Source organism: Schistocerca nitens, chromosome 1 (assembly GCF_023898315.1).
Source record: "Schistocerca nitens isolate TAMUIC-IGC-003100 chromosome 1, iqSchNite1.1, whole genome shotgun sequence".
NCBI lineage: Eukaryota > Metazoa > Arthropoda > Insecta > Orthoptera > Acrididae > Schistocerca > Schistocerca nitens.
In genome coordinates, this window is record NC_064614.1 from 260,002,424 (window position 1) to 260,017,336 (window position 14,913).

The 14,913-nt window shown below is 45.7% G+C and overlaps 1 protein-coding gene across 2 annotated transcripts in view; it reads right to left on the reverse strand.

Annotated features, from left to right (window-relative positions):
- The window catches only part of LOC126235343 (deformed epidermal autoregulatory factor 1), a 67,794-nt gene extending 53,116 nt beyond the window's left edge, over nucleotides 1–14,678 (reverse strand). Inside the window, exons 1-2 of one of the 2 annotated variants that reach the window (XM_049944073.1) lie at nucleotides 14,300–14,678; nucleotides 13,695–13,796 (exon numbers count right to left, since the gene is read on the reverse strand). In XM_049944073.1, the coding sequence (XP_049800030.1) occupies nucleotides 13,695–13,796; nucleotides 14,300–14,518 (321 nt within the window). In that variant the 5' untranslated portion in view covers nucleotides 14,519–14,678. Of the gene's footprint in view, nucleotides 1–13,682; nucleotides 13,797–14,299 lie in introns of both variants that reach the window. The other variant, XM_049944067.1, reaches the window with a different exon arrangement.
- Nucleotides 14,679–14,913: the final 235 nt, after the last annotated feature.

The following is a 14,913-nucleotide window of genomic DNA, read 5'->3' on the forward strand; positions in this document are numbered from 1 at the left end:
AGGAGCAGCTCCTGCCACCAGCGATCGGCCGGTTGATCGACTGCCAGCAGTGCACCTCAGCGACATAGAAGACTACCGAGGGCGATTGCCGCCAGGTGTTTTTTTTTTGTTTTTTTTTTTTTTTTTTTTTTTGGGTGGGGTTTAAGGGCGCTCAACTACTGAGGTCATTAGTGCCCAGTCACAATTGTTAGAGCACATAGAATCTAGTAAAACTCAAGGGGAGGGGGGGGGGGGGGGGACACCAGAAAGTCCTTACGAAGATGCAGATAAAATAAGTAGAAGAGTTAGATGTCTTTGGACAAGCCAGTCAAAGTTATAAAACGAAGAACACGAGCAGCTGCTCGAGCGTCATCAGCTAAAATATCCGGTAAAGTAGATGGCAGGGACAGGACAACTCGAGATTGACTAAAGTGGGGACACGACAATAAAACATGGCGCACTGTTAATGCTTGACCACAAGGGCACTGCGGGGCAGGGTCACCGGAGAGCAGATAGCGGTGGCTAAACTGGCAATGCCCAATCCACAACCTGGTATGAATAACCTCTTCTCACCGAGATGGTCGGGAGGAGGTTGTCCAAGCAGTTGGGAACGGTTTTACTGCCTGGAGCTTGTTTCCTTGAAGGGATGACCAAGTATCCTACCACAACGACACAAGCCTCTTACAAACAACTCCACTAACGTCAGATGATGGGACACAATGGGAGGCTGGCCGAGGCAGGAGAACTGCAGCCTTCGCTGCAGTATCAGCAGCCTCATTCCCAGGCACTCCTACATGTCCGGGAACCCACAGAAAGCTGACAGGAGAGCCATCATCAGCGATAGAATGGAGGGACTGCTGGATCCGTTGCACCAAGGGATGGACCGGATAGGGAGCTCCAAGGCTCTGAAGAGCACTGAGTGAATCAGAGCAGAGTACATACGATGAATGGCGGTGGCGGCGAAGCCATCGGTGTAAATAAAGGTGCGACTGGCAAGTCGCGCACGAAGTTCGACAAACCGTGAGCAATACACTGCAGACTGAGTACCCTCCTTCAGGAGCGGGCTGAGGTCGAGATAAATATGAACCTGAGCCTGGAGCCAAGATGGTGTCGAGCTCTCACCCTCTCTGAAGGTGGTAGGGAGGGCAAAATCCAATTGTCGAAGCAGGCGACGGAAGCGGACTCCAGGGGGCAGCAGGGCAGACACATACAACCCGTACTGACGGTCGAGAGAATCTGCGAAGAAGGACTGATAAGAGGGGTGGTCGGGCATTGACAACAGCCGGCAGGCATACCGACACAGCAGTCGCGCCAGTAGGCCAATGGTAATTCGGCAGCTTCGGCATAAAGACTCTCGACGGGACTAGTGTAGAAGGCTCCGGTTGCAAGACGTAGCCCCCGATGGTGTATGTAGTTGAGACGGCGTAAGAGGGATGGCCGAGCAGACGAAGCTCCCATAATCCAGCTTCGATCAGACTATGGACCGATACAAGCGAAGCAGGACAGTGCGATCCGCTCCCCAAGGTGAACCACTAAGAACTCTGAGGACATTAAGGTAATGTGTACAACGGGCCGCCAAATAAGAGACGTGCGGAGACCAACAAAGTTTCCTGTCCAATGTGAGCCCTAGAAACTTAGTTGTTCCCACGAATGGGAGAACAACGGGACTGAGATGTAAGGATGGCGGAAGGAACGCTTTATATCGCCAAAAGTTGATACAAACCGTCTTCTCTTCAGAGAACCGGAAGCCATTTGCCATGTTCCATGAGTATAGGCTGTCTAGACAACGCTGAAGGCAGCGCTCCAGGAGGCATTTTCTCTGGGCAGTGCAGTAGATCGCGAAGTCATCGACAAAGAGAGAGCCTGAGACATTAGGTGGAATGCAATCCACAATTGGATTGATCGCGATGGCAAAAAGGGCTACGCTCAAGACGGAGCCCTGAGGCACTCCGTTCTCCTGGAGGAAGACGTCGGACAATACGGAACCCACACGTACCCTAAACTTTCGATCTGTTAAAAAGGAATCAATAAAAAGGGGCAGGCGACCGCGTAGGCCCCACCTGTGCAAAGTGCGGATGATACCTCCTCTCCAACAGGTATCATAAGCCTTCTCCAAATCGAAGAACACGGCTACCGTTTGGCGCTTTCGCAAAAAGTTGTTCATGATGAATGTCGACAAGGTCACAAGGTGGTCAACAGCAGAGTGGCGGCGACGAAAGCCGCATTGAACATTGGTAAGTAGCCGTCGAGATTCAAGACTCCAGACTAACCGAGCGTTAACCATGCACTCCATCACCTTACAGACACAGCTTGTAAGAGAAACCGGGCGGTAACTAGAAGGAAGGTGTCTATCCTTCCCAGGTTTGGGGATAGGAACAACGACGGCGTCACGCCAACACATGGGGACCTGACCTTCGGTCCAGACGCAATTGTAGGTACGAAGAAGGAAGCTTTTGCCCGCCCGAGAAAGGTGTGCCAGCATCTGAACGTGAATGGTATCTGGCCCCGGAGCAGAGGACCGGGACAGTGCAAGCACACGTTCGAGTTCCCGCATAGTAAAGGGGGCATTATAAGTTTCCAGATTCAGCGAGTGGAAGGAAGGTCGCCGAGCCTCTTCTACCTCTTTCCTGGGAAGGAAGGCAGGGTGGTAATGGGCGGAGCATGAAACCTCCGCGAAAAAGCGGCCGAAGGCGTTGGAGACAGCCACAGGATCAACAAGAACCACATTACCTGAGGTCAGGCCAGGTACCGAGGAGTGGGCCTTAATGCCCGACAGCTGGCGCAGGCCACCCCAAACAACGGAAGAGGGAGTAAAACTGTTAAAGGAGCTGGTGAAAGAGGCCCAACAAGCTTTTTTGCTGTCTTTGATGACTACGGCATTGCGCTTGGAGTCGTTTGTATCCGATACAATTCGCCAACATAGGATGGCGGCAAAAGGTGCGTGAAGCACGTCGTCGAGCACGGATAGCGTCTCTACAAGCCTCATTCCACCATGGGACGGAAACGCGACGTGAAGAAGAGGTAGTATGAGGAATGGAACGTTCGGCAGCATTGATGATAACAGCCATGAGGTATTCGACCTGACTGTCACAACTGTGAAAATCGTGGTCCGGGAAGGTCGCCGGGGAGGAGTAAAGTCCCCAGTCAGCTTTCGGTATGTTCCAGCTCGAAGGACGTGGGGATGGGGTGTCGTGCAGGAGACGAACGACACAGGGGAAGTGTTCACTCGAATAGGTGTCAGAAAGGACATACCACTCTAACCGACGGGCAAGAGTGGTAGAACAGATCGAAAGGTCCAAGTGGGAGTAGGTATGAGTAGAGTCCAAGAGGAAAGTCGAGGCACCAGTATTGAGGCAAACAAGATTGAGATGGTTGAAGACATCCGCCAAGAGGGAGCCTCTTTGACAGGATGCAGGAGAGCCCCAAAGGGGATGATGGGCATTGAAGTCGCCAAGCAATAAAAACGGCAGAGGAAGCTGAACAATCAGGTGCATCATGTCAGCCCGACTAACTGTGGATGACGATGGAGTGTAGACAGTACAAACTGAAAAAGTAAAGGCAGAAAGAGTAATATGGACAGCTATTGCTTGGAGTGGGGTGGTCAATGGGATGGGATGGTAATGGACATCGTCCCGAACGAGCAACGACCTCACCATGAGCTGGAATACCGTCCACAGGGGCGAGGTCATACCGCTCCGAGGTATAGTGGGTAAAGGCAATACAGTCAGTTAGGCGCAACTTTGTTTCCTGGAGACCAAGGACGAGCAGACAGTGCAGGCGGAGGAGCTGTTTCAATTCCTCCCGATTAGATCGAATACCTCTTATGTTCCAATGTAACAAGGCCATCGCTAGTCAGAAAAAAGGGGGGAACGAGACAGGGGAAGAGCTGGTCACCTCGACGGCCGCGGAGGGCCAGGTTTCGAGGGAACAACACTACAACCGGTGGGAGGCGGATCCTGTTCCATCGAGTCGTAGCCACCTGCGGCCGCTGTCCCGGGTTGCATAGGAGGGGCGTCATCATTTGCCGACGAGAGGCCAGCTGAGCGCCTGGCAGCAGAGCGTCCCGGCGAAACTGAGGACGGCCGGGAGCAACGATGGATGGAGCGTCAGACGAAACGCGCCGTGGTGGAGAGGGGGATAGAGACTACTTCTTGGAGGCCTTCTTGGAATTCCGAGGAGGCACAGGGATGGTGGGCTGCACCCGAAGAAGGTCCACACGCGCAGGGTTCGTTTTGGAACGCTGGACCTCGGGAGCCGGGGTCCGGAACTTTTCCCCGATGGACGCCTGAGAATAGGATCGCTTCACAGGCGGCGGCGGGGGGAGGGGGGGGAGGAGGAGGAGGAAGGGTGGCCCCTAGGGCAGAGGGGGCGGGGACTGCAGGGGAGGAGGATTTGGAAGGGAGGGATTTGGGAGGCGGAGGCATAGACCCCGGATGGGGGGAGGAGATGGAGGGGGGACAGGATAGGGGTGAGGATACTGTGGAAGGAGTAGACACGACTGAGGCAAACGAAGTTGTCAACGTCACGGGATGGAGGCGGTCATACTTCTTCCTGGCCTCAGAATAAGAGAGACGATCCAAAGTTTTGAGTTCTTGAATCTTCTTCTCCTTCTGATACGCAGGGCAGTCTAAAGATCTAGGCGAGTGGATGCCAGGACAATTAACGCACCGAGGTGGTGGGGTGCATGTATGTTCCTCACGAAGAGGACGTCCACAATCGCCACAAAGGGGCTCAGCCTCACACCGTGACGACATGTGCCCAAAGCGCAAACACCGAAAGCAGTGCATAGGAGGCGGAACGTAAGGTCGCACGTCTCACCGGTAGCACATCACCTTTACCTTCTCCGGGAGAACGTCCCCCTCGAAGGCGAGGATAAAGGCCCCGGAGTCGATGTGACGGTCTTTGGGGCCGCGCTGGACTCGCCGGACGAAATGCATGCCTCGGCGCTCCAGGTTGGCCCTGAGCTCCTCATCAGAATGCAGCAGGAGATCCCGATGAAAAATAACCCCCTGCGTCCTATTCAGTGCCAGATGCGGGACAATGGACACTGGGATGTCCCCTAAACGGTCGCACGCCTGGAGCGCCGCCGACTGTGTGGCGGAGGTGGTCTTTATAAGAACGGACCCCAAACGCATTTTACTGAGAGCCTCGATTTCCCCGAAGATGTCCTCGATGTGATGAACAAAGAACATGGGCTTGGAGGTGGCGAACGCCCCCCCCATCGGTCCGAGAACAGACCGAATAACGGTGGATGTACTTCGCCCCAAGCCGGCGGGCCTGTCCTTCCTCCCAGGGAGTGGCCAAGGGGGAAAGGGCAGGAGAACCAGAACCAGAGACAGTACCTTCCTTTTTAAAAGACTCTGCCGCAGAGCGACCTGATACATGTTGACGTTCCATCTGCGAAACGTCCGCCCCGATACCACCCACTCCGACCAGGGGCTCTCCCCACGGCTGCCACCCAGCCTCAGCAAGGGCCACCTGGCAGGATGACCGTTGCCGGGAGTCCTGATGCCCAAAGGAGACGGGCATCTACTCCTTGGCCGACGTGGGGAGGATGCAGCTCAGGTATCGGCAGCACGATCCCTGTGTTGTCAGAGGGCTACAACCTAGAGGGTACATGACGACCCCACCACAACGGGCTGGCTACCGTGCCGGATTTCGGGTGCCATGGAAAGTCCATCATGAGCATAGGTGCAGATGGGGACGCACTATGGGCGTAACTTGTACAACCCATCAGGCGTTTAGGCCCAATTTGAGGAATAGTGGGTATGGTTACAACGCCGTTACAATGCTGAGTGCCAAGGTCTTAGTGCACGGAGGATCAGTGATACACCACGTAAAGCGTCCTTCCCCAAAAGGCTCTTACTTCTGTAGAATTTTGAAAAATGGAGGTCAAATCCCAAGGGGGACCATCACATGGAAGGCCGAAAGGGTTGAAACTCCTTTTAGTCGCCTCTTACGACAGGCAGGGACCAATTGGCAATTTGGGAAGGTTGCAGCTCAGGCAATCACCCCTCCCTGGGCTTTTCCTGTACCAGGGGGTACATGCGAACCCTACCTGTTGACCCAGGGCTGGGAATTACACGTTACCCAGTCATGTGTTACACGTCAGACGTGTGGGCCGGCATTCAGGAGTGCAAAGAGAGGAAGACGAAAAAGGGGAACCTCAAATGCTGAAGCGGAGGAACAAGTGGAGAAGGGAAACAAAGAAAGGAAAAGGGAGGGAAAAAAACAAAGGTGAGACTGTTCTGTAAGTCAGTGAAACAATGCAGAACGTTCCCAATAATGTCCCAGACATGTTCCCCGAGGGAAGGGAAAAAATAACAGCAAGAGGATAGACATTGCAGCACGGAAGGGAAAAAATGCTGCCAAGGCTGGGGCCACGTGGTAGCCACGCAGGAAATTCCACTCTTGTGCCAACATCTTCATCTCCGAGCAGCACTTGCAATCTACATCCTCCATTACTTACTGGATGTATTCCAATCTCTGCCTTCCTCTACAAATTTTAACCTCTAAAGCTTCCTCTAGTACCATGAAAGGTATTCTCTGCTGTCCTACATCCTGTCCCTTCGTCTTGCAGTGTTCCCACACATTCCTTTTCCTACAATCCATCTTTCACTGCCATAAAATGCTGTGCTCCAAACCTACATTCTCAAATTTCTTCCTCAAATTAAGGAATATGTTTGATACTAGTAGAGTTCTCTTTGTCAGGAATGCCCTTTTTGCCAGTGCCAATTCTGCTATGTATGTCCTTGCTCCATCTGTCATCTGTTATTTTATTGCTTCCTTAATTTTATCTACTTTGTGATCACCAATCCTGATGTTTAGTTTCTCAATTTTGCTACTTTTCATTAGTTTTGTCTTTCTTCTATTTATTCTCAATCCATGTTCTGTACTCAGTAGACCATTCCATTCAGCAGCCTTTTAATTGTTCTTCACTTTCACTGAGGACAGCAATGTCATCAGTGAATCTCCCTTTAATATTAATTCCACTCCTGAACATTTCTTTTATTTCCTTCATTGCTTCTTCAATGTACAGTTTGAATAGTAGAGGCAAAAGACTACATCCCCGTCCTACTCCCTTTGTAACCCAAGCACTTTATACTTGGTCTTCCACTCTTATTACCTCTTGGTTCTTGTATATATTGTTTGTTACCAGTCTTTCCCCATAGTTAATCACTATTTTTTACAGAATTTCTAACGTCTTGCACCATTTTCTATTGTCTAACACTATCCAGGTCGAAAAATCCTATGGTCGTTTCTTGATTTTTCCTTCAGTCTCAATTTCATTATCAACTGTAATGCCAGAATTGCCTCTCTGGTGCCTTTACCTTTCCTAAAGGTGAACTGATTGTCATTTAACACATCCTCAATACCCTTTTCCATTCTTCTGTGTATTATTCCTGCCAGCAACATTGATGCAAGAGCTGTTAAGCTGATTGTGCGATAATTCTCGCACTTGTTGGCTCTTGTGATCTTTGGAATTGTGTAGATATTTTTCCGAAAGTCAGATAGTGTATCATCAGACTCTTACAGACTACATACCAGCATGAACAGTCATTTTGTTGCTACTTCCCCAACAATTTTAGAAATTATGATGGAATGTTCTAAATTCTTCTGCCTTGTTTGATGTTAAATCTCCCAAAGCTCTTAAACTCTTATTGTAATACTGGATCCCCTATCTCTTCTATATCGACTCTTGTTCCTTCTGCTATTATCTCATCAGACAAGCACTTAAACATATTCTTTCCACTTTCCCGCTCTCTCCTCCAAGTTTAACAGTGGTACTTCCATCACATTCTTAATGTTGCTGCCCTTGTTTTTAGTGTCAAAAAAGGTCATTTCAACCTTCCTGTATGTCCTTCTGACAATCTTTTTTTCCATTTCTTCACATTTTTCATGTAGTCATTTCACCTTAGCTTCCCTGAACTTTTTTCAGTGACATTTTTGAATTTTCTTTTTTCCATCGATCAACTGAAGTATTACTTCTGTTACCCATGGTTTCTTCGCAGTTGCCTTTTTTGTACATATGTTTTTTTTTTCCAACTTCTGCGACTGCTCTTTTTGGAGATGCCCATTCCGCTTAAACTGAACTGTCCATTGAGCTTTTCCTTATTGCAATATCCAAAGCCTCAGGGAAATTCAAACATATCTCCTCATTCCTTAGTACTTCTGTATCCCACTCCTTTGCCACTGATTCTTCTTCACTAGTCTCTTAAATATCAGGCTATTCTTCATCATTACTAATTGTGGTTCAAGTCTGATCCCAATATCAGATTTCAGAATCTCTGCCTGACTACGATGTAATCCGACTGAAATATCCTTGTATGTCTCAGTCATTTCAAAGTATACCACCACCTCTTTGTGATAGTTGAGTAGAGTATTCACAATTACTATCCGAAATTTATTCCAGAATTCCATTAGCCTCTCTCTTCTCTCATTCCTCCCGCCAAGCCCATACTCTGCTTTAATGCCTTTTTCTACTCCTTTCCCTATAACTGCATTCCCATCCCTCAATGAGTATTAGATTTTCATCTCCCTTTATGTACTGAATTACCCATTCAATTTCCTCATATACTTTATCTCATCATCTTCGGTTTGCAATGTTGGGCATGTATACCTGAACTATTGTTGTCAGTGTGTGTTTGCTGTCTATTCCGACGAGAAAAACCTGATTACTGAACTGCTCACAGTAACACACTCTCTGCCCTACCTTCCTATTCATAGCGAATCCTACTCCCATTATACCATATTCTGCTGCTGCTATTACCCTAGACTCATCTGACCAGAAATCCTTCCCTGACCCCCATCATATCTAGACCAAGCATTAGCATTTCCCTTTTCAGAAGTTCTAGCTTCTGACATTCCAAGCCCCGACTCTTAGAACGTTTTCCTTTTGTTGATTATTCAATCTTTTTCTCGTGATCACCCTCTCCCTTGGCAGTTCTTGGGGCCATGAAACTAATAGTGATCTAAACATAAAGGACTAAATACAAATCAAGTGATTTATTAATGCCCCAAGATTATTTTTAAGAAATGGAATTTCTGTTAGCACGGAACAAGATTATGATGCTAAATCCCTATGAACGGTGAAGAAGAAACATTGTATACAGATTGATTCCTAAAACAGAACACCTTAGATAATTTGTCACAGAATATAAAACACCAAATTACATATTATTCAAGAATTTCAAGGAATTGTTCGAAAAACAACTCGCATAACCATGAGACAATTTAATTCGAAATAATCAGTTACTTAACAGCTTATTAAAAATGTAACGTCAATATTTAAGACAAATTTTTTAACATTCAGAAGCACATTTCTCTCTCTCTCTCTCTCAACGCCCCTCCCCAGTTTTAGACAAGGATTAAATCAACCTTTCTATAGAGAAAATAAATAAATAAATAAATAAATAAAGCAGCAAAATTGGCTTTTATAGATTAGCAATGCAGCTTCCCAGTTTGATTAAAATTTACAGAAATCTATATACAGCATATACTCTGCAAGCGGCAGTTCTTGGCAGAATGTACTTTGTGCAAATATTAGTGATTTTCTGTTCTGCTTTCACATACTGAGCAATGGGAAGAAACAGCTATCTATATGCCTCTGTACATGCCTAATCTACCTCCTCTTATTACATTTCTGGCTCTCTAAATTGACCATATATGGTTTTACAAGAAAAAAACATTGCTTTTTCCTAAAGATCCATTTAAATTCCCAAGCATTATTTGGGTCGTACTTCCCTCTCAATCCTACCAACACTCTTATGAATTCACTGTATAAATGCCAGACATGCCTATTTGATACTGACTACAATGCTGGAGCAATACTCTACAACTGGTTGCACTATCATCTGGTATGCCATTTGCATTACAGATGCACTGCCTTTTCCCAAAACACTTTCAAACAAACCTGTTCACCTTTCCTAATACTGACTCAAATTTTCTTCCTATTTTATGTTACTTATTACTATTACAACTAGCTGTTATTGATGTACCACACAAGCAGTTTGTACTGAAATTGCATGTTTATGGAATATCATCTCAGTTATATGACTGGATTTGCGATTTCCTGTCAGAGGTCACAGTTTGTAGCAACCGACAAAGACACTGAGTAAAACAGAACTGATTTCTGATGTTCCCCAAGGTAGAGTTGTAGGCCCTCTGCTGTTCCTAATCTACACTATGTGATCAAAAGTATCCAGACACAAAAAAAAAAAAAACTTTCATATTAGGTACATTGTGCCGCCACCTACTGCCAGGTACTCCATATCAGCAACCTCAGTAGTAAGACATCTTGAGAGAGCAGAATGGGGCACTCTGCAGAACTCGCGGACTTCGAACGTGGTTAGGTGATTGGATGTCACTTTTGTCACACATCTGTATGCGAGATTTCCACACTCTTAAATACCCCCAGGTCCACTCTTTCCAATGTTATAGTGAAGTGGAAACGTTAAGAGACACGTATAGCACAAAAGCATACAAGCCAACCTTGTCTGTTGACGGACAGACTACTAATAGTTGAAGGGGGTTATAATGTGTAATAAGCAGACACCTATCTAGAACATCAGACAGGAATTCCAAACTGCATCAGGATCCACTGCAAGTACTTTGACAGTTAGGCAGGAGGTGAGAAAACTGATTTCATGGTCCAGCAGCTGCTCATAAGTCATGCACCATGCTGGTAAATGCCAAACAACACCTTGCTTGGTGTAAGAAGCGTGAAAATTGGATGATTGAATAGTAGAAAAACGTCGTGTGGAGTGCTGGCCGGTGATCATCATCTGCCAGTGTGTTTAGTGTCAACACTAAAATCCAGAGGTGCTGGCATTTTGGTAGGGTCGTGTTTTTCATGGAGGGGGCTTGCACCCCTTGTTTTGTGTGGCACTATCCCAGCACAGGCCTACATTGGTGTTTTAACCACCTTCTTGCTTCCCACTGCTGAAGAGCAGTTCGGGGATGCCGACCGCATCTTTCACCACGACTGAGCACCTGTTCATTATGCACAGCCTGTGGCAAAATGGTTACACTACAATAACATCCCTGTAATGTACTGGCCTGTACAGAGTCTTGACCTGAATTCTATAGAACACCTTTGGGATGTTTTGGAATGCCAACTTCATGCCAGGCCTCACTTATTGAGCAATTTGTTCCTCTTGAGCTTCCAAAATGCAGCAAGATTATAGCGAACTGTGAAACCTAACAAGTACATGCCAAAATTACACCAAAGCAATCCTATTTGCTCAACCATTCACGACGGCACCTTACTTTCACTAATGTGTCTTTCAAAATAATTTTATAAATTGAGGACAGAAGGCAGCACCAGTGAAGAGGCATGTCACAAGAAGTCCGTACATTCTTCTCATACAAAATGAGTCCCATTTGGGCACAGTCTTATTAAAACAAAGTTGGAGGCCGAGCTATGCTTCGTCTCAAAGTGTTAAATGTGTAGACTTCAGTATTTTTACTTTCTATCAATGAGAAATTGAAGCAGATTTTGATCCATTAATTCCTCTCACATAAGGACAGAACTTCATATGATTTTTTTATAGCTTTCTCACCAGAACCTGACTGTGGCAATGATTGTAGGTTTTACACACACGCCTTCTTATGGATGCACAAATGTCAGTTAAGTTTTTTCGAGCATTTTTCCCAGTCTTCCACAATGATTTGTACACAAGGCAAAGTGGGTCTTTGGCATGTTATATGGAACATTTTTACTGCCATTGCTGCAGTGGGATCGCTTAAGTGACTCAATACTACAGAAAATCATGCCATGTGTGCAACCAAATCAAGTGGGTTCCAGTACGGAAGCCCGACATTTTACTGAAAGAGGGACAGCAGCCTTTTCAGTATTTGCAGGGACAACAGTATTGACAAACTATTTATCTGGTCTGGTCTTAACAAGGGCCAATTATGTTAATATTGTGGCATGGCTAACAGAAGGGGAAACTACAGGTCTTTCAATTTCACAAGGACACATCGCTCTGTCGTATGCTTCAATAATGGTATCCTGGGCTACGCACAACTTAAACCCACTAAGTAAGGGTTAAATTTGCCATGCACAGCAATACATTTCCTTCAGGCCTTGAAAATAATGAGGCGACATGTCAAAATGTATCACTGGTTGTCAGGATGTTACCTAGCAGGAATAGCAATCCATTCTTCATCAAGAACCATAACCAGAAAAGGTAGTGATTTTAGATACTGGTGTCTGGAGTGAAGTCTGTGTTCTAACTCATCCTAAAGGTGTTCCATCAGGTCCAGATCAGGACTCTGGTCATTCCATCCATTTCAAGGATGTTACTGTCCACGAATCATAGTCTCACAGGTGCTACTTTATGACAATGCATTGTCACTGACATGCTATCTCTGAACTGATCCTCTACATTCACATCCATCTGGATTTAGCGTTTTCATAAGTGCAGTAGCCATGAAAAACATCCCATATTAAGACACCCCCTTCTCCATTGGCACTACATATGATGGCACGTAACATTCTCCAGGTACTCACCAAAGCCAAACCATTCAATGGGATTGGCAAGAGTATAACCCGACTCGTCACCAAAATCACTTTTTCCAGGCATCCACTGTCCAGTGGGGTCACTAATACCATCACAAGTGTTGCTTAGCACTGACTACAGAAATATGTGGCATATGAGGAGCTGCTTTATCACTATGCCCTATTCAGAGGCACAGTCACTGTGCCAAATGGAATACTGGTAGCACTCTGGAACTTAAGTTATTCCTTCTGCCGATTTCATGTGATTACAGTTAGTCTCCTCAATGTTCAATAGTAGTGACTACTAAGTAGTGCAATGGGATCCACCCTATGCCATGCACTTCACAATAGTTTGCAGAGAATACAGGAAGGTGTAGATGCAGTAACTCTGGTCTTCTGTTGGCCTTCGTTTGAACAAGTTGTACTTCATACATAATGAATGGATAAATGTAAAGCTAACTATGAAATGTTATTTTATTTGTGCTGGATCTTATTCACCTTTATAGCTGTTAGTCAATTACACTCGCTCCATTGATGGATAACAACCATCCACATTTTATGTGGCTGTCCCTGTGATTCAACCGACTCTAGCTAGTCCTCTCACCATTCTCTGCTCTGTTCACTACACTGAAGAGAAACCTGAGTAGTAGAGAAGTTTAAGATCTCACATAATTATATATTGTGCGCTGTCATCACTGATTAAACTTGCAATACTGTTAATTCTTAAGTGTGTGATAAAATCTGCAGCAACAATATAGTTTACAATGTATTAAATATTTGTTAGAAAATTTATGGAGAATCAAACATTAATGACAGGAACAAACTAAATTCAACAGCCTCAATGAACAATAACAGTAAAAAAAGGAGCCTATTCAGAACAAGGATCCAAAGACACTTGACTGCCCTTCTCCATTTCTCTCCCATCACTATAAGGGATGTATGGGGAAGACTCTGGTGGCTATGCCAGCTCCCTAAACTTAATGTCAGACAGTTCTTTACAAAAGAAAATAAGAAATGCAACTTAGGGCAACTAGGCCTCAACACAGTTTCCAGCAAATATGAGCATATAAGAGTACATAGATAGGATAAATTAAAGGCCAACTTCCACTGAACCAATTTCATGCAAAACTGTTTCAAATACCAGGAAAGATAGCAAACTAACCAAGGAGTGAACCTTCGCCACCAAGTTTCATGCACATACCTGTGATCTTACCCAGGTTCTAATGGAGTCGGCATCCTTTTCTTGTCGCGTATCACATATGAAACTGTTATCCACACACAGCACATGAGGTTTGAACTGTGTTGAACCGGCCAGCTGAAATAACGGAAGTCTCTAATCAGCAATAACAATGTTGCAAACTGCGTTTTCGTTGCACAGTGTGCAGGTTACATACAACAGGCACGTAAAATATTAGCACAGTCTTAAATTACAAGTAAGATTTTGAAACTTATGACGCCGCAGCAACACGGTTAGACGCGTCAAACATGAACCATTACTTCTACGTCAAGTATTTGTTTTGCGGATGAACAGCGTATATTTCGCATTTGTCCTTGCATATATTTCTTCATCGTTTAAGTCATACGCTGCCTCCCGAAATTCTCGAACTGCTATGACCATCAACAAACTAGTCTAAAGCAAATATTTTCTCCTTGCACAGTAAGTATTACGAAGCCGACGCGGTTGTTAGAGACGCATTGTATATTGCAAGTATTTTGTCAACAAGTACAATACTGTCTAATTAAAGTCACAGCAGACGACAAATTCGGACGCACCTGAGTGTGCAATATAGAGTGAACTGCAGAATAAGATGTACATACCAGCTGGTCAGGAGTGATAACATTGAACGTCCCCGAACTTGCGACACCAATTAAAGAGCCAACAGGCAATGAAACAGGTACCGAGGCAACTGGAACTGATACTGGAGCCACTGCCTGATGAGCATCCGAAGTTAGAACACCATGTTCCTCGGATTCATTCGTAAGAGGTTCGGACATGTCCGGGAGCACGACAGTTTCCGATGTTCGATCCTCCTCCATTTCGGCTCAATGGCGCGAATGCAACCAAGTACTTGAATTTGCACGTTTAGCTTCCATATGTTGGAAAAAGTCGTCGGATCATCAAGATCGCATATGTGGCCTTTACAATTTCTTAGTTGACAATTAACATGCTGCGTAATTAGTTATTTCTTATAAAATGGCTCCGTATGGGCGTAGTATTCAAAATTGCCGAAAGAGAGCACAATGCGTCTTCGCTGCTGACATCTATCGGTTAATGTTAAACCTACGTACGACGTAGCGGTTGTTTAGAATCGGAATGTCATTGCTATGTCATTTTATCATTTGGCTATGTGATAGAAAATATACTAATCGGTGAAGACCTGCGTATCCATAAACTGTTGAATATAATCTTAATTGTGATACGTAACGTCAAT